The sequence below is a fragment of the Cololabis saira genome, chromosome 6 (genome assembly GCF_033807715.1).
Source record: "Cololabis saira isolate AMF1-May2022 chromosome 6, fColSai1.1, whole genome shotgun sequence".
Taxonomy (NCBI): Eukaryota; Metazoa; Chordata; class Actinopteri; order Beloniformes; family Belonidae; genus Cololabis; species Cololabis saira.
In genome coordinates, this window is record NC_084592.1 from 14,036,837 (window position 1) to 14,062,552 (window position 25,716).

A 25,716-nucleotide genomic window follows, 5' to 3' on the forward strand; every position below is an offset into this window, starting at 1 on the left:
AATCTTGTACATCTCCAGGTGCCTTATTCAACATGAATGCAGCCATGAGCAATGCGGCGTGTGTGAGTGACCTCCTCACTGGTCAGCTGGCATCCTTTGTGTGTGAATGCTGGAATGATTAGCTTCCCCCCACGCTCCTCCAGCAAGTCTCTAACTGTGAAACCACGGTCACCCATCACCTCATCTCCAGCACGTAAATAATAGAATAGGTGTGGTCCTCCATCCCTGAATCTGACCACTGTGTTTGGGCATCACAGGAAGCTTTGGTGTTGAGCACAGCTCCTCCTTCTGATCCATCTGGTCAGGCTCATCTGAGGGAGCAATACAGTACACAATTATTAAGATAAGATATGATACATTAGGGTTTTCCCTACCATTATAACACCCCCAGCCCCCTCATCAAATGTACCTGGGGGAAGACCCACAACCCCCCCACCTGCAACCACATCACCTACTGTAAGCCCTCCAGAAGTTTAGGAAAAACCCGGTACATTATCACAGCTACGATTTAAAATTTAATTAACAAAAAACATTTTTCTTATCAACACGTCTGTAGTGAAACTATTGTATTTTTATTCTAATGCTGCCCTGCAGTCCGTGGATGTGGTACCCCAGTGGGACTTACAAAATGTTCAACAATTAGAAACATTTCTGAAATTTTTCCGTGGATGTGGTACCCCAGTGGGACTTAGAACATTTTCAGGTGCCCCAGGGGGACCCAGATCCCCAGGGGGACCCACAGAGACCCTAGGTCCCTGGGGGTACTTGGGCCTGCCCAGGCCGTCTACAGGGCCCAGGGGGGGCCGGGACCTCCTGGACTGGACCCCGGCCTGGGACACGGACCCCCCAGGTGCCCCAGGCGGACCCAGACCCCCAGGGGGACCCACAGAGACCTCAGGTCCCCGGGGGTACTTTGGCCTGGCCAGGCCGTCTACAGGGACCAGGGGGGCCCGGGAACTCCTGGACTGGAGATAGATGATTCTATAAATGTTAATTAAGTGAGTGTCCATAACCTGACATACACCATTCTCATCACAGTCAGTATGTAATATACCCCCAGTAAAAGTATTTTTAAGAGCATAAACTCCGGTAGAACGTTGTGTTGCGTGTGAAGAAAAGCCTACTTTCCCCACTGAGATTGCCAAAAGTGCACATCAAGTTTTTAAATGATTCACATACTGACAAATGTGATCATATAAAAGTTAGACATTTGCAAGCACCAAATTTATAAAGAAATTTACTTTTAAGGAATACTTTAAAAGAGTTTTAGTTTAAGGAAAACAAAAGTTTCCTTTGATGACCACAGCGAGGTTTACTGATTATCCAATATGCGTTCCATGATGTCACACAGACTCTCACAATGCTTCTCTAAATCAATCATTTGAATAATAAAATAATAGAATTAGGATCCAAACTGAAGGGGAGCAAAGGTTTTGCTGAAAAGCTGACAGCTTTTTTTTAATGCTTATGACCTGTGTTGCCTCATATGTGTGGGCGCAGAGACACAATTGTGCAGAAACTGGACAGAAATTTAACCACAATCACAGCAAAACACTTTAACAAAGAAAGAAAAGTCCTCAAAACAGGCAAATTAAATGATAAAATACATTTTAGCTTTATTTATTTTGTGGAATGGATGCTACATTTTTAGAAGTGCACTAGGCCTGTACAGAAAACGGAACTACAAGTTTCTGAGCTCAAACACTCACACTCTCCAACTCTCTCCGACTCTCTCTGAGACTCCTTGTGACAGTAAGTTGTCAAAAACAGTGACAGCTTAATTCGATGGACATAAAATCCACCTTCTTACAAGCACTGGAACTGTTGACAGAGATTTTCATTAAACCTCCTCCAGAGACCAACAGCACAGAGAAACTTTTTCAACGCACATCAACTCCATGGCTCCTGACACAGTGGACCCCTACAAGTTGGCCCACCGCACCAACAGATCAGTGGACAACGCAATGGCTGCAGCACTTCACTTCACCTTCCAACACCTGGACAGTAAGAACACCGACGCACGGCTTCTGTTCCTGGATTACAGTCCCGCCTTCATCAGGCTGTTGAAGCTAACAGCCAAACCGGCCGACCCATGAGTACCAACACCCACCCGTTACTGGATACTGGACTTCCTCACAGACAGACTACAGGTGGTGGTGATGATGGTGAAAGACCTGAAGTTCTTTAATCTGGGGCACCATAAGAAAAAACAGAGAAAACCATCAAGGGACAAATCAAACTTTGTTATATCATGCAGACTATTTTCCTATTTGAAACTACAGAGGTAGGAGAGAAACGCAGACTCAGCACTATAGTCTTTTATCAGGAGGAGTTCTTGTTTTTCTATGAGTGGGGGTCTCCAGCCCCATCTGTCTGAGCCAGACACCAAGAAAGACACCTACACATGTCAGTTTTAAGTTTTCTATTCCTGTTGAATAAATAATGCTTAAATAAAGCTCAACTCTCATTCTGATATGTGTATTTTAATGTACAGTGATGATACGATGCTGACATCTAGTGTTTCATGTGTACATATTATAACTGATGATTAAAAAAATGATAGCAGTGACTGAAAATATATTATTAATGTATGGTATTATTAGTGCTATTATAGTGTATTAGTATAATGATAATGTTATTATATTATGATATCATGCATATATAACTGATGTACGTGTGTGTGTGTGTGTGTGTGTGTGTGTGTGTGTGTGTGTGTGTGTGTGTGTGTGTGTGTGTGTGTGTGTGTGTGTGTGTGTGTGTGTGTGTATTATTGTTGTTGTTATTGTTTTTTTATTATAAGTGTAGTTATGCTAGGAATGTATGACTGTATGTATTTATGTCTTAGATGTTATCATTTATGTAATATTTGATGTAGTTTATGGACCCCAGGAAGATTAGTGGTCGCCAAGGCGGTAGCTAAAACTCTAATGGGGATCCAGACCCTTCTTCTCTGTTTCATTGTTCCAAGTTTTGTTCCAGTTCTGTTCCAAGTTCCACCAGCCAATCACAGGCCCGGGTTGTTCCAAGTTTGAGAATCAAGCTTGAGTCCACCAATCAGAGCCCGAATTTGTTTCAAGTTTTGTCGACCAATCAGAGCCCGAATTTCTGGGTTCACTCTTAGTAGTTTTCCCGTCTCGACAGTCCCGTATCGTCGTCGGTAAGTAATAACATACCATATTTTCTCATATGTTACACTTTAAACTAGTTGGTGAAACATGACCTCATTAACCGTGGTGTTTTTCCAACTGTATATTGTAAAATGACCCGAATTTGGGCCGGTGAAATCGACGCAGAGCCTACGGCGTAGCCTAAAGGCTGATTTATGGTCCTGCGTTAAATGGACGCAGATCTCACGGTCAGAGAGGCAGGACGTGAGTGGAATCTGAGGGGGATCCTGGGAGCAGAGGGAGAAAGAGGGGGTTGAAATCACCAGAAAGGCACTCATTCATTTTCTTAAAAGACACTGACTAGGCTGATACATATAATTTAAAATAGGCTAAATGAAATTATCTTACTGCACACTCTTGTACAGTAGGTGGCGGTATGCACCATAACGTTGTTTGCGATCCGCCAATAAAACCGAGAAGAAGAAGAAGTTGAAGAAGCAGAAGCCTCGATACGGCGAATAAAATGTTGAAAGGTGAAAAAGTTTGTGTGATGATTGTTTCAGTTTGTCCTATCCTCGGTGATTGCACAAACTGGACGGTTGAGCATTTCCTTTACTCACAAGGTTTTTATTAAACGTAACTCTCATCAAACATAACCTCCGAACCACGTAGCTTCACTGCAGGAACCAACTGCGCATGAGCGGTCCTTCACATGAAGCCGTCCGTGTGGAAACATAAACATAAACAATTCGATTGTTACAATGATGGATTTGCATGTCCATTATCGTGCGGGGGGGCATGCATTGTCAGAGTTTTGTGGGGAGCAGGATACGGGAAGGTGGTGAAGACAGCTGAGCACGTCCCTGACTTCTCCAACATGTCTGTAAACTGCATCCTGAATAACTAACCTTTTCTTAAATCCCCTCTTCATTGTCACAGCTGAGAAAAACATCCAAACTAGATGTTAGTGTACCCATGTATTTTGATTAAAACCTATTAACTAACTGGATTCCTCTCCCTTGCAGGCGCCGGGCTCCGGCGGCAGGCTGCGGGAGAGCGGTCAGGTGGCGCCATCAAGTGGCAGGCAAGTGACATTACATAAACGACAAAACACGTCTTCCTTTTTATTTCAGTTTAAGACACAAGATAAAGCAGAAAAAAAAACATTTCTTCAGCAACGCTCTCACTCACGTGCACTTCATTTAAATACAGATGCTCAGGGCAGAACTAAAGAACCCCAGAGCGTCTTCATGTTCAGTCCAGATCCAGATGTGTTCTGCAGTGCAACAAACAGCCAGAGTTGTGATCCGAGCAGGACACGAGTATCTCCAGGCCCGGAGGAATCCAGATTAGCCTTCTGGTTTATGTTGTAGTGGAGTTCTCAGTCCCCGAGCAGGTTTTATTCACGGTTTACTGGTACCCGCCGTCCTCGGGTCACTGTGTGGGGGGGGAGGGACGCCACATCAGCCCGTCTTTGTCTCTGCAGCCCCCCACTCACGACTGAGAGCCTGCTCTCTCTCCCGTCAGCCCACTGCATGTTTTAAAGAGAAAACTGAGGCTAAATGTGACCAGATCTTGTCACATTGGGAAATGGATGAGTTGTTTAATGTATATATCTGTGCAATGAAGTTGTAATACTTGTTTTTGAGTTGTTTTTTAGTTGTTTTTTCTCCCATCAGAGCCCATTTCTGCCCTCCGGTGAGCCAGCCATGTGACCCCAGGGTGGGACCCCCGGGCTAGCTAAATACGGCTCACAGAGACCTCTCTGTTGTGTTACTACGGTATCACATATACTAAAATTGGAACGATACAGAGAAGATTAGCATGGCCCCTGCGCAAGGATGACACGCAAATTCGTGAAGCGTTCCTCATTTTTCCTTTTGATACGTCCACCGACTCAAATATAGTGTAATATTAAAGTCGGCGGACCGTCTGAGACTATCTGACCTGAGTTATATCGCATGAATAACACGGTAATAACATGATAAGAAAAGAGGTAAAATAATAGAAAGCACAAGTTGTTACAAAGTAAGGACAGTAGAATACAGCAGGTTCATCTCATTCTCACGATGGCAAGAATTACCTTTCTATACCGTCAAAAGGTACAAAGACCGGGTCAAATATAGCATTACGAGAAGCAAACAGCATTCTTAATGTGGTGTGGTTTGTGGCCGCTTCCGCTTTTATTTGTTCACAACCGTCTTTTTCTCGTTCATTTCCTCCTCAGGAGGAGGTCCAGCGTCCTGATGTCCAGCCGGGATTTCAGCATGTCCTGGTGGAGGCCGTTTGCAGCAGCTCTGCCGTCTCCATCCTGCCGCCACACGCGTGGGAGGATCACGGAGACCCACTGGTCCCTCATCCAGAGGATCACGAAGACCCACTGGTCCCTCATCCAGAGGATCACGAAGACCCACTGGTCCCTCATCCAGAGGATCAAGAGGAGCTGCTGGTCCCTCATCCAGAGGATCACGAGGAGCTGCTGGTCCCTCATCCAGAGGATCACGAGGAGCTGCTGGTCCCTCATCCAGAGGATCACGAGGAGCTGCTGGTCCCTCATCCAGAGGATCACGAGGACCCGCTGGTCCCTCATCCACGGAGACTACGTGTCCATCAGGGAGACGGTGCTGGCAGCCCGACGTTGATGCTCGGACCGAGGACTCTGCGGTGAGAGCTGCCGTTGCTGGCGAGTCTGGCAGACTGGAAGGACATGAAAAGACAAAAAAAACATGAGGTTTTGTATATAAATGTATCGTTTTTTATCATTTTTATATCATTTGTTTTTATTCTGTATATAAATGTATATATTTGTTTATCATGTGTGTATTGGTTTTCTTTTTGTATTAATAAATGTGCCTTGTTTCACTTTCAACCTTGAATCTTTGTCTCATTCCTTGTTAAATTATACATAAATATAGTTTGATTATCCACTTGAAATGATTGTTAATTACATGACTGGAACAGATGAGATCCCATTGGAAAAGAAAACATCAGGGAATAGAATAGAATAGAATAGAATAGAATAGAATAGAATAGAATAGAATAGAATAGAATAGAATAGAATAGAAAGCCTTTATTACCATTGTACAGGTACAGTGAAAATAGGCAGCAGCTCCGTCAAAGTGCACACATGCAAAGACAATGTAAACAAGGAAACATAAGTATATATATGTACACACTATAAACAAGAGTGAATGGGAGGATCAAAATGTACATGAATGGGTGGTGGGATATTGCACTTAAATGGATGGAAAAATAATAATATTGCCCTTGAAAGGATGGGAGTATTGCACATAGATACCGGTAGTAGAATATTGGCATATTGTGGATAGAAGGTAGAAAATATTGCACAGAAAAATATGAGGTAGCTTATAGGTTGAGAAAGAATACCTTTATTTGTTCTTGTTATAAATAACAAACTGGAGTAAGCAGCCAAAACAGGATCTGGTTTATTTATATATATATATATATATATATATATATATATATATATATATACAGAGTTTATTTTAGCTTTACTATCCAGAGAGGACAGGTTCTTGGCAGGTATGTCGTCTGGTTGTTCTCACATTTAATATAACATAAACACATTTAATATAACATATTAACACATGACATGCTTTATATTAACCACGTTATGCTTTTATCCTTATCCTCGGGGCAGGCAGGGCCTTCCCCGCCACCCCCCACAGAGAACATTGGCCAGGGTCCTCTAATGGGGATCCAGACCCTTCTTCTCTGTTTCATTGTTCCAAGTTTTGTTCCAGTTCTGTTCCAAGTTCCACCAGCCAATCACAGGCCCGGGTTGTTCCAAGTTTGAGAATCAAGCTTGAGTCCACCAATCAGAGCCCGAATTTGTTTCAAGTTTTGTCGACCAATCAGAGCCCGAATTTCTGGGTTCACTCTTAGTAGTTTTCCCGTCTCGACAGTCCCGTATCGTCGTCGGTAAGTAATAACATACCATATTTTCTCATATGTTACACTTTAAACTAGTTGGTGAAACATGACCTCATTAACCGTGGTGTTTTTCCAACTGTATATTGTAAAATGACCCGAATTTGGGCCGGTGAAATCGACGCAGAGCCTACGGCGTAGCCTAAAGGCTGATTTATGGTCCTGCGTTAAATGGACGCAGATCTCACGGTCAGAGAGGCAGGACGTGAGTGGAATCTGAGGGGGATCCTGGGAGCAGAGGGAGAAAGAGGGGGTTGAAATCACCAGAAAGGCACTCATTCATTTTCTTAAAAGACACTGACTAGGCTGATACATATAATTTAAAATAGGCTAAATGAAATTATCTTACTGCACACTCTTGTACAGTAGGTGGCGGTATGCACCATAACGTTGTTTGCGATCCGCCAATAAAACCGAGAAGAAGAAGAAGTTGAAGAAGCAGAAGCCTCGATACGGCGAATAAAATGTTGAAAGGTGAAAAAGTTTGTGTGATGATTGTTTCAGTTTGTCCTATCCTCGGTGATTGCACAAACTGGACGGTTGAGCATTTCCTTTACTCACAAGGTTTTTATTAAACGTAACTCTCATCAAACATAACCTCCGAACCACGTAGCTTCACTGCAGGAACCAACTGCGCATGAGCGGTCCTTCACATGAAGCCGTCCGTGTGGAAACATAAACATAAACAATTCGATTGTTACAATGATGGATTTGCATGTCCATTATCGTGCGGGGGGGCATGCATTGTCAGAGTTTTGTGGGGAGCAGGATACGGGAAGGTGGTGAAGACAGCTGAGCACGTCCCTGACTTCTCCAACATGTCTGTAAACTGCATCCTGAATAACTAACCTTTTCTTAAATCCCCTCTTCATTGTCACAGCTGAGAAAAACATCCAAACTAGATGTTAGTGTACCCATGTATTTTGATTAAAACCTATTAACTAACTGGATTCCTCTCCCTTGCAGGCGCCGGGCTCCGGCGGCAGGCTGCGGGAGAGCGGTCAGGTGGCGCCATCAAGTGGCAGGCAAGTGACATTACATAAACGACAAAACACGTCTTCCTTTTTATTTCAGTTTAAGACACAAGATAAAGCAGAAAAAAAAACATTTCTTCAGCAACGCTCTCACTCACGTGCACTTCATTTAAATACAGATGCTCAGGGCAGAACTAAAGAACCCCAGAGCGTCTTCATGTTCAGTCCAGATCCAGATGTGTTCTGCAGTGCAACAAACAGCCAGAGTTGTGATCCGAGCAGGACACGAGTATCTCCAGGCCCGGAGGAATCCAGATTAGCCTTCTGGTTTATGTTGTAGTGGAGTTCTCAGTCCCCGAGCAGGTTTTATTCACGGTTTACTGGTACCCGCCGTCCTCGGGTCACTGTGTGGGGGGGGAGGGACGCCACATCAGCCCGTCTTTGTCTCTGCAGCCCCCCACTCACGACTGAGAGCCTGCTCTCTCTCCCGTCAGCCCACTGCATGTTTTAAAGAGAAAACTGAGGCTAAATGTGACCAGATCTTGTCACATTGGGAAATGGATGAGTTGTTTAATGTATATATCTGTGCAATGAAGTTGTAATACTTGTTTTTGAGTTGTTTTTTAGTTGTTTTTTCTCCCATCAGAGCCCATTTCTGCCCTCCGGTGAGCCAGCCATGTGACCCCAGGGTGGGACCCCCGGGCTAGCTAAATACGGCTCACAGAGACCTCTCTGTTGTGTTACTACGGTATCACATATACTAAAATTGGAACGATACAGAGAAGATTAGCATGGCCCCTGCGCAAGGATGACACGCAAATTCGTGAAGCGTTCCTCATTTTTCCTTTTGATACGTCCACCGACTCAAATATAGTGTAATATTAAAGTCGGCGGACCGTCTGAGACTATCTGACCTGAGTTATATCGCATGAATAACACGGTAATAACATGATAAGAAAAGAGGTAAAATAATAGAAAGCACAAGTTGTTACAAAGTAAGGACAGTAGAATACAGCAGGTTCATCTCATTCTCACGATGGCAAGAATTACCTTTCTATACCGTCAAAAGGTACAAAGACCGGGTCAAATATAGCATTACGAGAAGCAAACAGCATTCTTAATGTGGTGTGGTTTGTGGCCGCTTCCGCTTTTATTTGTTCACAACCGTCTTTTTCTCGTTCATTTCCTCCTCAGGAGGAGGTCCAGCGTCCTGATGTCCAGCCGGGATTTCAGCATGTCCTGGTGGAGGCCGTTTGCAGCAGCTCTGCCGTCTCCATCCTGCCGCCACACGCGTGGGAGGATCACGGAGACCCACTGGTCCCTCATCCAGAGGATCACGAAGACCCACTGGTCCCTCATCCAGAGGATCACGAAGACCCACTGGTCCCTCATCCAGAGGATCAAGAGGAGCTGCTGGTCCCTCATCCAGAGGATCACGAGGAGCTGCTGGTCCCTCATCCAGAGGATCACGAGGAGCTGCTGGTCCCTCATCCAGAGGATCACGAGGAGCTGCTGGTCCCTCATCCAGAGGATCACGAGGACCCGCTGGTCCCTCATCCACGGAGACTACGTGTCCATCAGGGAGACGGTGCTGGCAGCCCGACGTTGATGCTCGGACCGAGGACTCTGCGGTGAGAGCTGCCGTTGCTGGCGAGTCTGGCAGACTGGAAGGACATGAAAAGACAAAAAAAACATGAGGTTTTGTATATAAATGTATCGTTTTTTATCATTTTTATATCATTTGTTTTTATTCTGTATATAAATGTATATATTTGTTTATCATGTGTGTATTGGTTTTCTTTTTGTATTAATAAATGTGCCTTGTTTCACTTTCAACCTTGAATCTTTGTCTCATTCCTTGTTAAATTATACATAAATATAGTTTGATTATCCACTTGAAATGATTGTTAATTACATGACTGGAACAGATGAGATCCCATTGGAAAAGAAAACATCAGGGAATAGAATAGAATAGAATAGAATAGAATAGAATAGAATAGAATAGAATAGAATAGAATAGAATAGAATAGAAAGCCTTTATTACCATTGTACAGGTACAGTGAAAATAGGCAGCAGCTCCGTCAAAGTGCACACATGCAAAGACAATGTAAACAAGGAAACATAAGTATATATATGTACACACTATAAACAAGAGTGAATGGGAGGATCAAAATGTACATGAATGGGTGGTGGGATATTGCACTTAAATGGATGGAAAAATAATAATATTGCCCTTGAAAGGATGGGAGTATTGCACATAGATACCGGTAGTAGAATATTGGCATATTGTGGATAGAAGGTAGAAAATATTGCACAGAAAAATATGAGGTAGCTTATAGGTTGAGAAAGAATACCTTTATTTGTTCTTGTTATAAATAACAAACTGGAGTAAGCAGCCAAAACAGGATCTGGTTTATTTATATATATATATATATATATATATATATATATATATATATACAGAGTTTATTTTAGCTTTACTATCCAGAGAGGACAGGTTCTTGGCAGGTATGTCGTCTGGTTGTTCTCACATTTAATATAACATAAACACATTTAATATAACATATTAACACATGACATGCTTTATATTAACCACGTTATGCTTTTATCCTTATCCTCGGGGCAGGCAGGGCCTTCCCCGCCACCCCCCACAGAGAACATTGGCCAGGGTCCTCTAATGGGGATCCAGACCCTTCTTCTCTGTTTCATTGTTCCAAGTTTTGTTCCAGTTCTGTTCCAAGTTCCACCAGCCAATCACAGGCCCGGGTTGTTCCAAGTTTGAGAATCAAGCTTGAGTCCACCAATCAGAGCCCGAATTTGTTTCAAGTTTTGTCGACCAATCAGAGCCCGAATTTCTGGGTTCACTCTTAGTAGTTTTCCCGTCTCGACAGTCCCGTATCGTCGTCGGTAAGTAATAACATACCATATTTTCTCATATGTTACACTTTAAACTAGTTGGTGAAACATGACCTCATTAACCGTGGTGTTTTTCCAACTGTATATTGTAAAATGACCCGAATTTGGGCCGGTGAAATCGACGCAGAGCCTACGGCGTAGCCTAAAGGCTGATTTATGGTCCTGCGTTAAATGGACGCAGATCTCACGGTCAGAGAGGCAGGACGTGAGTGGAATCTGAGGGGGATCCTGGGAGCAGAGGGAGAAAGAGGGGGTTGAAATCACCAGAAAGGCACTCATTCATTTTCTTAAAAGACACTGACTAGGCTGATACATATAATTTAAAATAGGCTAAATGAAATTATCTTACTGCACACTCTTGTACAGTAGGTGGCGGTATGCACCATAACGTTGTTTGCGATCCGCCAATAAAACCGAGAAGAAGAAGAAGTTGAAGAAGCAGAAGCCTCGATACGGCGAATAAAATGTTGAAAGGTGAAAAAGTTTGTGTGATGATTGTTTCAGTTTGTCCTATCCTCGGTGATTGCACAAACTGGACGGTTGAGCATTTCCTTTACTCACAAGGTTTTTATTAAACGTAACTCTCATCAAACATAACCTCCGAACCACGTAGCTTCACTGCAGGAACCAACTGCGCATGAGCGGTCCTTCACATGAAGCCGTCCGTGTGGAAACATAAACATAAACAATTCGATTGTTACAATGATGGATTTGCATGTCCATTATCGTGCGGGGGGGCATGCATTGTCAGAGTTTTGTGGGGAGCAGGATACGGGAAGGTGGTGAAGACAGCTGAGCACGTCCCTGACTTCTCCAACATGTCTGTAAACTGCATCCTGAATAACTAACCTTTTCTTAAATCCCCTCTTCATTGTCACAGCTGAGAAAAACATCCAAACTAGATGTTAGTGTACCCATGTATTTTGATTAAAACCTATTAACTAACTGGATTCCTCTCCCTTGCAGGCGCCGGGCTCCGGCGGCAGGCTGCGGGAGAGCGGTCAGGTGGCGCCATCAAGTGGCAGGCAAGTGACATTACATAAACGACAAAACACGTCTTCCTTTTTATTTCAGTTTAAGACACAAGATAAAGCAGAAAAAAAAACATTTCTTCAGCAACGCTCTCACTCACGTGCACTTCATTTAAATACAGATGCTCAGGGCAGAACTAAAGAACCCCAGAGCGTCTTCATGTTCAGTCCAGATCCAGATGTGTTCTGCAGTGCAACAAACAGCCAGAGTTGTGATCCGAGCAGGACACGAGTATCTCCAGGCCCGGAGGAATCCAGATTAGCCTTCTGGTTTATGTTGTAGTGGAGTTCTCAGTCCCCGAGCAGGTTTTATTCACGGTTTACTGGTACCCGCCGTCCTCGGGTCACTGTGTGGGGGGGGAGGGACGCCACATCAGCCCGTCTTTGTCTCTGCAGCCCCCCACTCACGACTGAGAGCCTGCTCTCTCTCCCGTCAGCCCACTGCATGTTTTAAAGAGAAAACTGAGGCTAAATGTGACCAGATCTTGTCACATTGGGAAATGGATGAGTTGTTTAATGTATATATCTGTGCAATGAAGTTGTAATACTTGTTTTTGAGTTGTTTTTTAGTTGTTTTTTCTCCCATCAGAGCCCATTTCTGCCCTCCGGTGAGCCAGCCATGTGACCCCAGGGTGGGACCCCCGGGCTAGCTAAATACGGCTCACAGAGACCTCTCTGTTGTGTTACTACGGTATCACATATACTAAAATTGGAACGATACAGAGAAGATTAGCATGGCCCCTGCGCAAGGATGACACGCAAATTCGTGAAGCGTTCCTCATTTTTCCTTTTGATACGTCCACCGACTCAAATATAGTGTAATATTAAAGTCGGCGGACCGTCTGAGACTATCTGACCTGAGTTATATCGCATGAATAACACGGTAATAACATGATAAGAAAAGAGGTAAAATAATAGAAAGCACAAGTTGTTACAAAGTAAGGACAGTAGAATACAGCAGGTTCATCTCATTCTCACGATGGCAAGAATTACCTTTCTATACCGTCAAAAGGTACAAAGACCGGGTCAAATATAGCATTACGAGAAGCAAACAGCATTCTTAATGTGGTGTGGTTTGTGGCCGCTTCCGCTTTTATTTGTTCACAACCGTCTTTTTCTCGTTCATTTCCTCCTCAGGAGGAGGTCCAGCGTCCTGATGTCCAGCCGGGATTTCAGCATGTCCTGGTGGAGGCCGTTTGCAGCAGCTCTGCCGTCTCCATCCTGCCGCCACACGCGTGGGAGGATCACGGAGACCCACTGGTCCCTCATCCAGAGGATCACGAAGACCCACTGGTCCCTCATCCAGAGGATCACGAAGACCCACTGGTCCCTCATCCAGAGGATCAAGAGGAGCTGCTGGTCCCTCATCCAGAGGATCACGAGGAGCTGCTGGTCCCTCATCCAGAGGATCACGAGGAGCTGCTGGTCCCTCATCCAGAGGATCACGAGGAGCTGCTGGTCCCTCATCCAGAGGATCACGAGGACCCGCTGGTCCCTCATCCACGGAGACTACGTGTCCATCAGGGAGACGGTGCTGGCAGCCCGACGTTGATGCTCGGACCGAGGACTCTGCGGTGAGAGCTGCCGTTGCTGGCGAGTCTGGCAGACTGGAAGGACATGAAAAGACAAAAAAAACATGAGGTTTTGTATATAAATGTATCGTTTTTTATCATTTTTATATCATTTGTTTTTATTCTGTATATAAATGTATATATTTGTTTATCATGTGTGTATTGGTTTTCTTTTTGTATTAATAAATGTGCCTTGTTTCACTTTCAACCTTGAATCTTTGTCTCATTCCTTGTTAAATTATACATAAATATAGTTTGATTATCCACTTGAAATGATTGTTAATTACATGACTGGAACAGATGAGATCCCATTGGAAAAGAAAACATCAGGGAATAGAATAGAATAGAATAGAATAGAATAGAATAGAATAGAATAGAATAGAATAGAATAGAATAGAATAGAAAGCCTTTATTACCATTGTACAGGTACAGTGAAAATAGGCAGCAGCTCCGTCAAAGTGCACACATGCAAAGACAATGTAAACAAGGAAACATAAGTATATATATGTACACACTATAAACAAGAGTGAATGGGAGGATCAAAATGTACATGAATGGGTGGTGGGATATTGCACTTAAATGGATGGAAAAATAATAATATTGCCCTTGAAAGGATGGGAGTATTGCACATAGATACCGGTAGTAGAATATTGGCATATTGTGGATAGAAGGTAGAAAATATTGCACAGAAAAATATGAGGTAGCTTATAGGTTGAGAAAGAATACCTTTATTTGTTCTTGTTATAAATAACAAACTGGAGTAAGCAGCCAAAACAGGATCTGGTTTATTTATATATATATATATATATATATATATATATATATATATATACAGAGTTTATTTTAGCTTTACTATCCAGAGAGGACAGGTTCTTGGCAGGTATGTCGTCTGGTTGTTCTCACATTTAATATAACATAAACACATTTAATATAACATATTAACACATGACATGCTTTATATTAACCACGTTATGCTTTTATCCTTATCCTCGGGGCAGGCAGGGCCTTCCCCGCCACCCCCCACAGAGAACATTGGCCAGGGTCCTCTAATGGGGATCCAGACCCTTCTTCTCTGTTTCATTGTTCCAAGTTTTGTTCCAGTTCTGTTCCAAGTTCCACCAGCCAATCACAGGCCCGGGTTGTTCCAAGTTTGAGAATCAAGCTTGAGTCCACCAATCAGAGCCCGAATTTGTTTCAAGTTTTGTCGACCAATCAGAGCCCGAATTTCTGGGTTCACTCTTAGTAGTTTTCCCGTCTCGACAGTCCCGTATCGTCGTCGGTAAGTAATAACATACCATATTTTCTCATATGTTACACTTTAAACTAGTTGGTGAAACATGACCTCATTAACCGTGGTGTTTTTCCAACTGTATATTGTAAAATGACCCGAATTTGGGCCGGTGAAATCGACGCAGAGCCTACGGCGTAGCCTAAAGGCTGATTTATGGTCCTGCGTTAAATGGACGCAGATCTCACGGTCAGAGAGGCAGGACGTGAGTGGAATCTGAGGGGGATCCTGGGAGCAGAGGGAGAAAGAGGGGGTTGAAATCACCAGAAAGGCACTCATTCATTTTCTTAAAAGACACTGACTAGGCTGATACATATAATTTAAAATAGGCTAAATGAAATTATCTTACTGCACACTCTTGTACAGTAGGTGGCGGTATGCACCATAACGTTGTTTGCGATCCGCCAATAAAACCGAGAAGAAGAAGAAGTTGAAGAAGCAGAAGCCTCGATACGGCGAATAAAATGTTGAAAGGTGAAAAAGTTTGTGTGATGATTGTTTCAGTTTGTCCTATCCTCGGTGATTGCACAAACTGGACGGTTGAGCATTTCCTTTACTCACAAGGTTTTTATTAAACGTAACTCTCATCAAACATAACCTCCGAACCACGTAGCTTCACTGCAGGAACCAACTGCGCATGAGCGGTCCTTCACATGAAGCCGTCCGTGTGGAAACATAAACATAAACAATTCGATTGTTACAATGATGGATTTGCATGTCCATTATCGTGCGGGGGGGCATGCATTGTCAGAGTTTTGTGGGGAGCAGGATACGGGAAGGTGGTGAAGACAGCTGAGCACGTCCCTGACTTCTCCAACATGTCTGTAAACTGCATCCTGAATAACTAACCTTTTCTTAAATCCCCTCTTCATTGTCACAGCTGAGAAAAACATCCAAACTAGATGTTAGTGTACCCATGTATTTTGATTAAAACCTATTAACTAACTGGATTCCTCTCCCTTGCAGGCGCCGGGCTCCGGCGGCAGGCTGCGGGAGAGCGGTCAGGTGGCGCCATCAAGTGGCAGGCAAGTGACATTACATAAACGACAAAACACGTCTTCCTTTTTATTTCAGTTTAAGACACAAGATAAAGCAGAAAAAAAAACATTTCTTCAGCAACGCTCTCACTCACGTGCACTTCATTTAAATACAGATGCTCAGGGCAGAACTAAAGAACCCCAGAGCGTCTTCATGTTCAGTCCAGATCCAGATGTGTTCTGCAGTGCAACAAACAGCCAGAGTTGTGATCCGAGCAGGACACGAGTATCTCCAGGCCCGGAGGAATCCAGATTAGCCTTCTGGTTTATGTTGTAGTGGAGTTCTCAGTCCCCGAGCAGGTTTTATTCACGGTTTACTGGTACCCGCCGTCCTCGGGTCACTGTGTGGGGGGGGAGGGACGCCACATCAGCCCGTCTTTGTCTCTGCAGCCCCCCACTCACGACTGAGAGCCTGCTCTCTCTCCCGTCAGCCCACTGCATGTTTTAAAGAGAAAACTGAGGCTAAATGTGACCAGATCTTGTCACATTGGGAAATGGATGAGTTGTTTAATGTATATATCTGTGCAATGAAGTTGTAATACTTGTTTTTGAGTTGTTTTTTAGTTGTTTTTTCTCCCATCAGAGCCCATTTCTGCCCTCCGGTGAGCCAGCCATGTGACCCCAGGGTGGGACCCCCGGGCTAGCTAAATACGGCTCACAGAGACCTCTCTGTTGTGTTACTACGGTATCACATATACTAAAATTGGAACGATACAGAGAAGATTAGCATGGCCCCTGCGCAAGGATGACACGCAAATTCGTGAAGCGTTCCTCATTTTTCCTTTTGATACGTCCACCGACTCAAATATAGTGTAATATTAAAGTCGGCGGACCGTCTGAGACTATCTGACCTGAGTTATATCGCATGAATAACACGGTAATAACATGATAAGAAAAGAGGTAAAATAATAGAAAGCACAAGTTGTTACAAAGTAAGGACAGTAGAATACAGCAGGTTCATCTCATTCTCACGATGGCAAGAATTACCTTTCTATACCGTCAAAAGGTACAAAGACCGGGTCAAATATAGCATTACGAGAAGCAAACAGCATTCTTAATGTGGTGTGGTTTGTGGCCGCTTCCGCTTTTATTTGTTCACAACCGTCTTTTTCTCGTTCATTTCCTCCTCAGGAGGAGGTCCAGCGTCCTGATGTCCAGCCGGGATTTCAGCATGTCCTGGTGGAGGCCGTTTGCAGCAGCTCTGCCGTCTCCATCCTGCCGCCACACGCGTGGGAGGATCACGGAGACCCACTGGTCCCTCATCCAGAGGATCACGAAGACCCACTGGTCCCTCATCCAGAGGATCACGAAGACCCACTGGTCCCTCATCCAGAGGATCAAGAGGAGCTGCTGGTCCCTCATCCAGAGGATCACGAGGAGCTGCTGGTCCCTCATCCAGAGGATCACGAGGAGCTGCTGGTCCCTCATCCAGAGGATCACGAGGAGCTGCTGGTCCCTCATCCAGAGGATCACGAGGACCCGCTGGTCCCTCATCCACGGAGACTACGTGTCCATCAGGGAGACGGTGCTGGCAGCCCGACGTTGATGCTCGGACCGAGGACTCTGCGGTGAGAGCTGCCGTTGCTGGCGAGTCTGGCAGACTGGAAGGACATGAAAAGACAAAAAAAACATGAGGTTTTGTATATAAATGTATCGTTTTTTATCATTTTTATATCATTTGTTTTTATTCTGTATATAAATGTATATATTTGTTTATCATGTGTGTATTGGTTTTCTTTTTGTATTAATAAATGTGCCTTGTTTCACTTTCAACCTTGAATCTTTGTCTCATTCCTTGTTAAATTATACATAAATATAGTTTGATTATCCACTTGAAATGATTGTTAATTACATGACTGGAACAGATGAGATCCCATTGGAAAAGAAAACATCAGGGAATAGAATAGAATAGAATAGAATAGAATAGAATAGAATAGAATAGAATAGAATAGAATAGAATAGAATAGAAAGCCTTTATTACCATTGTACAGGTACAGTGAAAATAGGCAGCAGCTCCGTCAAAGTGCACACATGCAAAGACAATGTAAACAAGGAAACATAAGTATATATATGTACACACTATAAACAAGAGTGAATGGGAGGATCAAAATGTACATGAATGGGTGGTGGGATATTGCACTTAAATGGATGGAAAAATAATAATATTGCCCTTGAAAGGATGGGAGTATTGCACATAGATACCGGTAGTAGAATATTGGCATATTGTGGATAGAAGGTAGAAAATATTGCACAGAAAAATATGAGGTAGCTTATAGGTTGAGAAAGAATACCTTTATTTGTTCTTGTTATAAATAACAAACTGGAGTAAGCAGCCAAAACAGGATCTGGTTTATTTATATATATATATATATATATATATATATATATATATATATACAGAGTTTATTTTAGCTTTACTATCCAGAGAGGACAGGTTCTTGGCAGGTATGTCGTCTGGTTGTTCTCACATTTAATATAACATAAACACATTTAATATAACATATTAACACATGACATGCTTTATATTAACCACGTTATGCTTTTATCCTTATCCTCGGGGCAGGCAGGGCCTTCCCCGCCACCCCCCACAGAGAACATTGGCCAGGGTCCTCTAATGGGGATCCAGACCCTTCTTCTCTGTTTCATTGTTCCAAGTTTTGTTCCAGTTCTGTTCCAAGTTCCACCAGCCAATCACAGGCCCGGGTTGTTCCAAGTTTGAGAATCAAGCTTGAGTCCACCAATCAGAGCCCGAATTTGTTTCAAGTTTTGTCGACCAATCAGAGCCCGAATTTCTGGGTTCACTCTTAGTAGTTTTCCCGTCTCGACAGTCCCGTATCGTCGTCGGTAAGTAATAACATACCATATTTTCTCATATGTTACACTTTAAACTAGTTGGTGAAACATGACCTCATTAACCGTGGTGTTTTTCCAACTGTATATTGTAAAATGACCCGAATTTGGGCCGGTGAAATCGACGCAGAGCCTACGGCGTAGCCTAAAGGCTGATTTATGGTCCTGCGTTAAATGGACGCAGATCTCACGGTCAGAGAGGCAGGACGTGAGTGGAATCTGAGGGGGATCCTGGGAGCAGAGGGAGAAAGAGGGGGTTGAAATCACCAGAAAGGCACTCATTCATTTTCTTAAAAGACACTGACTAGGCTGATACATATAATTTAAAATAGGCTAAATGAAATTATCTTACTGCACACTCTTGTACAGTAGGTGGCGGTATGCACCATAACGTTGTTTGCGATCCGCCAATAAAACCGAGAAGAAGAAGAAGTTGAAGAAGCAGAAGCCTCGATACGGCGAATAAAATGTTGAAAGGTGAAAAAGTTTGTGTGATGATTGTTTCAGTTTGTCCTATCCTCGGTGATTGCACAAACTGGACGGTTGAGCATTTCCTTTACTCACAAGGTTTTTATTAAACGTAACTCTCATCAAACATAACCTCCGAACCACGTAGCTTCACTGCAGGAACCAACTGCGCATGAGCGGTCCTTCACATGAAGCCGTCCGTGTGGAAACATAAACATAAACAATTCGATTGTTACAATGATGGATTTGCATGTCCATTATCGTGCGGGGGGGCATGCATTGTCAGAGTTTTGTGGGGAGCAGGATACGGGAAGGTGGTGAAGACAGCTGAGCACGTCCCTGACTTCTCCAACATGTCTGTAAACTGCATCCTGAATAACTAACCTTTTCTTAAATCCCCTCTTCATTGTCACAGCTGAGAAAAACATCCAAACTAGATGTTAGTGTACCCATGTATTTTGATTAAAACCTATTAACTAACTGGATTCCTCTCCCTTGCAGGCGCCGGGCTCCGGCGGCAGGCTGCGGGAGAGCGGTCAGGTGGCGCCATCAAGTGGCAGGCAAGTGACATTACATAAACGACAAAACACGTCTTCCTTTTTATTTCAGTTTAAGACACAAGATAAAGCAGAAAAAAAAACATTTCTTCAGCAACGCTCTCACTCACGTGCACTTCATTTAAATACAGATGCTCAGGGCAGAACTAAAGAACCCCAGAGCGTCTTCATGTTCAGTCCAGATCCAGATGTGTTCTGCAGTGCAACAAACAGCCAGAGTTGTGATCCGAGCAGGACACGAGTATCTCCAGGCCCGGAGGAATCCAGATTAGCCTTCTGGTTTATGTTGTAGTGGAGTTCTCAGTCCCCGAGCAGGTTTTATTCACGGTTTACTGGTACCCGCCGTCCTCGGGTCACTGTGTGGGGGGGGAGGGACGCCACATCAGCCCGTCTTTGTCTCTGCAGCCCCCCACTCACGACTGAGAGCCTGCTCTCTCTCCCGTCAGCCCACTGCATGTTTTAAAGAGAAAACTGAGGCTAAATGTGACCAGATCTTGTCACATTGGGAAATGGATGAGTTGTTTAATGTATATATCTGTGCAATGAAGTTGTAATACTTGTTTTTGAGTTGTTTTTTAGTTGTTTTTTCTCCCATCAGAGCCCATTTCTGCCCTCCGGTGAGCCAGCCATGTGACCCCAGGGTGGGACCCCCGGGCTAGCTAAATACGGCTCACAGAGACCTCTCTGTTGTGTTACTACGGTATCACATATACTAAAATTGGAACGATACAGAGAAGATTAGCATGGCCCCTGCGCAAGGATGACACGCAAATTCGTGAAGCGTTCCTCATTTTTCCTTTTGATACGTCCACCGACTCAAATATAGTGTAATATTAAAGTCGGCGGACCGTCTGAGACTATCTGACCTGAGTTATATCGCATGAATAACACGGTAATAACATGATAAGAAAAGAGGTAAAATAATAGAAAGCACAAGTTGTTACAAAGTAAGGACAGTAGAATACAGCAGGTTCATCTCATTCTCACGATGGCAAGAATTACCTTTCTATACCGTCAAAAGGTACAAAGACCGGGTCAAATATAGCATTACGAGAAGCAAACAGCATTCTTAATGTGGTGTGGTTTGTGGCCGCTTCCGCTTTTATTTGTTCACAACCGTCTTTTTCTCGTTCATTTCCTCCTCAGGAGGAGGTCCAGCGTCCTGATGTCCAGCCGGGATTTCAGCATGTCCTGGTGGAGGCCGTTTGCAGCAGCTCTGCCGTCTCCATCCTGCCGCCACACGCGTGGGAGGATCACGGAGACCCACTGGTCCCTCATCCAGAGGATCACGAAGACCCACTGGTCCCTCATCCAGAGGATCACGAAGACCCACTGGTCCCTCATCCAGAGGATCAAGAGGAGCTGCTGGTCCCTCATCCAGAGGATCACGAGGAGCTGCTGGTCCCTCATCCAGAGGATCACGAGGAGCTGCTGGTCCCTCATCCAGAGGATCACGAGGAGCTGCTGGTCCCTCATCCAGAGGATCACGAGGACCCGCTGGTCCCTCATCCACGGAGACTACGTGTCCATCAGGGAGACGGTGCTGGCAGCCCGACGTTGATGCTCGGACCGAGGACTCTGCGGTGAGAGCTGCCGTTGCTGGCGAGTCTGGCAGACTGGAAGGACATGAAAAGACAAAAAAAACATGAGGTTTTGTATATAAATGTATCGTTTTTTATCATTTTTATATCATTTGTTTTTATTCTGTATATAAATGTATATATTTGTTTATCATGTGTGTATTGGTTTTCTTTTTGTATTAATAAATGTGCCTTGTTTCACTTTCAACCTTGAATCTTTGTCTCATTCCTTGTTAAATTATACATAAATATAGTTTGATTATCCACTTGAAATGATTGTTAATTACATGACTGGAACAGATGAGATCCCATTGGAAAAGAAAACATCAGGGAATAGAATAGAATAGAATAGAATAGAATAGAATAGAATAGAATAGAATAGAATAGAATAGAATAGAATAGAAAGCCTTTATTACCATTGTACAGGTACAGTGAAAATAGGCAGCAGCTCCGTCAAAGTGCACACATGCAAAGACAATGTAAACAAGGAAACATAAGTATATATATGTACACACTATAAACAAGAGTGAATGGGAGGATCAAAATGTACATGAATGGGTGGTGGGATATTGCACTTAAATGGATGGAAAAATAATAATATTGCCCTTGAAAGGATGGGAGTATTGCACATAGATACCGGTAGTAGAATATTGGCATATTGTGGATAGAAGGTAGAAAATATTGCACAGAAAAATATGAGGTAGCTTATAGGTTGAGAAAGAATACCTTTATTTGTTCTTGTTATAAATAACAAACTGGAGTAAGCAGCCAAAACAGGATCTGGTTTATTTATATATATATATATATATATATATATATATATATATATATACAGAGTTTATTTTAGCTTTACTATCCAGAGAGGACAGGTTCTTGGCAGGTATGTCGTCTGGTTGTTCTCACATTTAATATAACATAAACACATTTAATATAACATATTAACACATGACATGCTTTATATTAACCACGTTATGCTTTTATCCTTATCCTCGGGGCAGGCAGGGCCTTCCCCGCCACCCCCCACAGAGAACATTGGCCAGGGTCCTTGGCGCAGGGGCCAATCAATAAATATATATATCAACAAAGCATATTTTACATAAACATATTTCAAGTAACAAAATAACATATTTGAACCATTTTTCAGATTTTTTCAGTTATTTTATTGTCTGAAAAATGGTTCAAATATGTTATTTTGTTACTTGAAAAATTAATATTTGTTTTGTTGATGAGAAAATATGTTTCTCTATTTTTCTTATTTTTGTGAGGGGGGATATATATTGTTTTTCGCCGCTACCTTGTTCTCTATAGCTGATATAACATCAATTACTCCTATGTGGGATCAATAAAGTTCTTATTTTTGCCATCTAAGAAAACTAAATATATTATATTTGGTGCCTAACTGTTTCCCAAGTATATTAGTGCGTGTGTGAATGAATAAATGAGACGTAAAACGTACATTTCTTTGTAGAAAGGCGCTTTATGAAAATAAGTCAATTTACTTGTATTAGTTTACAGTGCAGTCTTGCCACATCCAATATGGTGGCGTCGTTGACGTATCGCAGCAGCTCGATGGGGCATCTACATAGTTTCACCCATAGACATATATATGTATGCGTATACGAATATATGTCTATGGTTTCACCTGCTTGGATAGTACGCTGAGCACGGTTGGTTTACATCGCACGCATGTGCAGTGCAACCAGCAAATTATCATAACATTGTTCGACAATTACAAATATTCGTCAGTTATGATTCTAACTTTTAAAAATGTGATATGAACTTATTAACCTGACGTATTACCTTATTTAAACACTGTTATTATATAATAATTTAACTTTATGCAACTTTTTCAAATATGACCATGTATTATGTCCAGGGGAGTTTTTACCTGCCCGTGTTTATGTTTATGTAATAACTGCTCAGGGCGAGGGTCATGTTCTGGGTCTCTGGAAAGATCCTAGACACAACTTCTGTTGTAATAGACGCCATATAAATAATATTGAATTGAAATTGAAAAGTATTAGTTCCAGTATATCTTCAGTTTTGTGTGTCAATGTCTGGTTGCATTGTTCCCACATACTGAAGAGGGTTCATCATATCTGAAGGTTTTCCAATGTAACTCTGGTGATCACGGCTTGGCAGCAACATTATGCAAGAATGTACCTGCCAGCGCATGATTTGGGTGTTATATGCCACCTTGCTTTATGTTAACCAAAACTTCCACAGTTATATTAAAGGTATTGTGACATCATTTTTAACATGCTTTTAACACTATTAAAAGTCTTGGCCAACATCCCTCAAATGTGTCTAAAAGAGTGTAACAAGAAAAACTTCACTCTAGTACTCTTTTCCTGGCTTTTTATTACAGTGATTTTTTGCGCCGTGAAAAAGGCTTCCTTTCCCCCTTTCCTGTCAATCATTGCCCCGCTCCTCCTCCAAACCTCCTCCTCCTCCAGCCATACGCTCACAGCGGCGTCGGAGCGTTAAGCCGAGAGCGACAGGCGAAGCATGCACGGAAAAGCAGGAGGGCGAACCACAGCAAACAATCATAAAAATAAAGGCATGCAAGCAGCACTGTCCCCTTATCTTAAGTCCAGTCAGTGGCCGCGGGTCTTCTTAGCAGTTTTCCTCCGGTGATTAGAACAAAAGAGGCTCTAAACAGCTCCTTGTTAAACCTCATTTATGGTTCCGCGTTAAATCGACGCAGAGCCTACGCCGTAGGGTTCAGCGTATGTTGCGCGTCGCCGCGTAACCTTACGCCGTAGGATCTGCGTCGGTGTAACGCGGAACCATAAATCAGCCTTTATGGTGCGCTGGAGAGGAGAGGAGACAGGGAGCTGGGTGGAGGGGGCGGTGATTTAGCGGATCGTTACGTAACGATCCGCCACCAAACCACATGCGCCGTTTTTGCATAGTTATGCGGAAAATCCCAGAAAGCACACAATACACTGAATGTTAAAAGTTTGTTGTTTTTTGGGTGTAATTGATGTCAAGACACCCAACAAAACACAAAAAATCAAGAAAAATGTGTTTTTCATGTCACAATCCCTTTAACTGTCATTTTTATATCATGATTTGTTACAATGGAGAACAATGGAGGAGAAGAGTCTAGCTACTGATTTCACGCCACGTTGCGGTGGAAGAACCAGACGTCTTTCACTGGCTGAGCGGAGCTGTGGAGAGGGAGTGTAGCTCTGGATGAAGGAGTGAAGGTAGAGGGAGAGTAGCTCTGGATGAAGCAGTGAAGGTAGAGGGAGAGTAGCTCTGGATGAAGGAGTGAAGGTAGAGGGAGAGTAGCTCTGAATGAAGCAGTGAAGGTAGAGGGAGAGTAGCTCTGAATGAAGGAGTGAAGGTAGAGAGAGAGTAGCTCTGGATGAAGGAGTGAAGGTAGAGGGAGAGTAGCTCTGAATGAAGGAGTGAAGGTAGAGGGAGAGTAGCTCTGAATGAAGGAGTGAAGGTAGAGGGAGAGTATCTGGATGAAGGAGTGAAGGTAGAGGGAGAGTAGCTCTGGATGAAGGAGTGAAGGTAGAGGGAGAGTAGCTCTGAATGAAGGAGTGAAGGTAGAGGGAGAGTAGCTCTGAATGAAGGAGTGAAGGTAGAGAGAGAGTAGCTCTGGATGAAGGAGTGAAGGTAGAGGGAGTCTCTGGATGAAGGAGTGAAGGTAGAGGGAGAGTAGCTCTGGATGAAGGAGTGAAGGTAGAGAGAGATCTGGATGAAGGAGTGAAGGTAGAGAGAGATCTGGATGAAGGAGTGAAGGTATTAAGGGAGTGTAGCTCTGGATGAAGGAGTGAAGGTAGAGGGAGAGTAGCTCTGGATGAAGGAGTGAAGGTAGAGGGAGAGTAGCTCTGGATGAAGGAGTGAAGGTATTAAGGGAGTGTAGCTCTGGATGAAGGAGTGAAGGTAGAGGGAGTGTAGCTCTGGATGAAGGAGTGAAGGTAGAGGGAGTGTAGCTCTGGATGAAGGAGTGAAGGTAGAGGGAGAGTAGCTCTGGATGAAGGAGTGAAGGTAGAGGGAGAGTAGCTCTGGATGAAGGAGTGAAGGTAGAGGGAGAGTAGCTCTGAATGAAGGAGTGAAGGTAGAGGGAGTGTAGCTCTGGATGAAGGAGTGAAGGTAGAGGGAGAGTAGCTCTGAATGAAGGAGTGAAGGTAGAGGGAGTGTAGCTCTGGATGAAGGAGTGAAGGTAGAGGGAGAGTAGCTCTGGATGAAGGAGTGAAGGTAGAGGGAGAGTAGCTCTGGATGAAGGAGTGAAGGTAGAGGGAGAGTAGCTCTGGATGAAGGAGTGAAGGTAGAGGGAGAGTAGCTCTGGATGAAAGGATATGTTGGTTGTATGTTCAGGAGGAAGAGCAAACCAATACAATTCTACAAAACGGCAAGATATAAATCTAC

The 25,716-nt window shown here is 43.5% G+C and overlaps 4 protein-coding genes and 5 non-coding genes across 9 annotated transcripts; all 9 read left to right on the top strand.

Moving 5' to 3' along the window:
- The first annotated feature begins 4,877 nt into the window (after positions 1–4,877).
- LOC133446628 (U6 spliceosomal RNA) lies at positions 4,878–4,983 on the top strand. Its single transcript, XR_009782864.1, has one exon. It is a non-coding gene; the product is annotated as a U6 spliceosomal RNA (small nuclear RNA).
- Positions 4,984–8,052: 3,069 nt separating this feature from the next.
- LOC133446391 (microtubule-associated protein 6-like) lies at positions 8,053–9,726 on the top strand. The gene is made up of 2 exons (XM_061724412.1): positions 8,053–9,101; positions 9,227–9,726. Exons 1-2 carry the CDS (start codon positions 9,069–9,071, stop codon positions 9,665–9,667), a joined length of 474 nt encoding a protein of 157 aa, XP_061580396.1. The 5' UTR covers positions 8,053–9,068; the 3' UTR covers positions 9,668–9,726.
- LOC133446629 (U6 spliceosomal RNA) lies at positions 8,770–8,875 on the top strand. The gene has a single exon (XR_009782865.1). It is a non-coding gene; the product is annotated as a U6 spliceosomal RNA (small nuclear RNA).
- Positions 9,727–11,942: 2,216 nt separating the features above from the next.
- Positions 11,943–13,616, top strand: LOC133446392 (microtubule-associated protein 6-like). Its single transcript, XM_061724413.1, has 2 exons — positions 11,943–12,991; positions 13,117–13,616. Exons 1-2 carry the CDS (start codon positions 12,959–12,961, stop codon positions 13,555–13,557), a joined length of 474 nt encoding a protein of 157 aa, XP_061580397.1. The 5' UTR covers positions 11,943–12,958; the 3' UTR covers positions 13,558–13,616.
- On the top strand, positions 12,660–12,765 carry LOC133446630 (U6 spliceosomal RNA). Its single transcript, XR_009782866.1, has one exon. It is a non-coding gene; the product is annotated as a U6 spliceosomal RNA (small nuclear RNA).
- Positions 13,617–15,832: 2,216 nt separating the features above from the next.
- LOC133446393 (microtubule-associated protein 6-like) lies at positions 15,833–17,506 on the top strand. Its single transcript, XM_061724414.1, has 2 exons — positions 15,833–16,881; positions 17,007–17,506. The coding sequence occupies exons 1-2, from the start codon at positions 16,849–16,851 to the stop codon at positions 17,445–17,447; spliced, it is 474 nt and encodes a 157-aa protein (XP_061580398.1). The 5' UTR covers positions 15,833–16,848; the 3' UTR covers positions 17,448–17,506.
- On the top strand, positions 16,550–16,655 carry LOC133446631 (U6 spliceosomal RNA). Its single transcript, XR_009782867.1, has one exon. It is a non-coding gene; the product is annotated as a U6 spliceosomal RNA (small nuclear RNA).
- Positions 17,507–19,722: 2,216 nt separating the features above from the next.
- On the top strand, positions 19,723–21,395 carry LOC133446394 (microtubule-associated protein 6-like). The gene is made up of 2 exons (XM_061724415.1): positions 19,723–20,771; positions 20,897–21,395. The coding sequence occupies exons 1-2, from the start codon at positions 20,739–20,741 to the stop codon at positions 21,335–21,337; spliced, it is 474 nt and encodes a 157-aa protein (XP_061580399.1). The 5' UTR covers positions 19,723–20,738; the 3' UTR covers positions 21,338–21,395.
- On the top strand, positions 20,440–20,545 carry LOC133446632 (U6 spliceosomal RNA). Its single transcript, XR_009782868.1, has one exon. It is a non-coding gene; the product is annotated as a U6 spliceosomal RNA (small nuclear RNA).
- Positions 21,396–25,716: the final 4,321 nt, after the last annotated feature.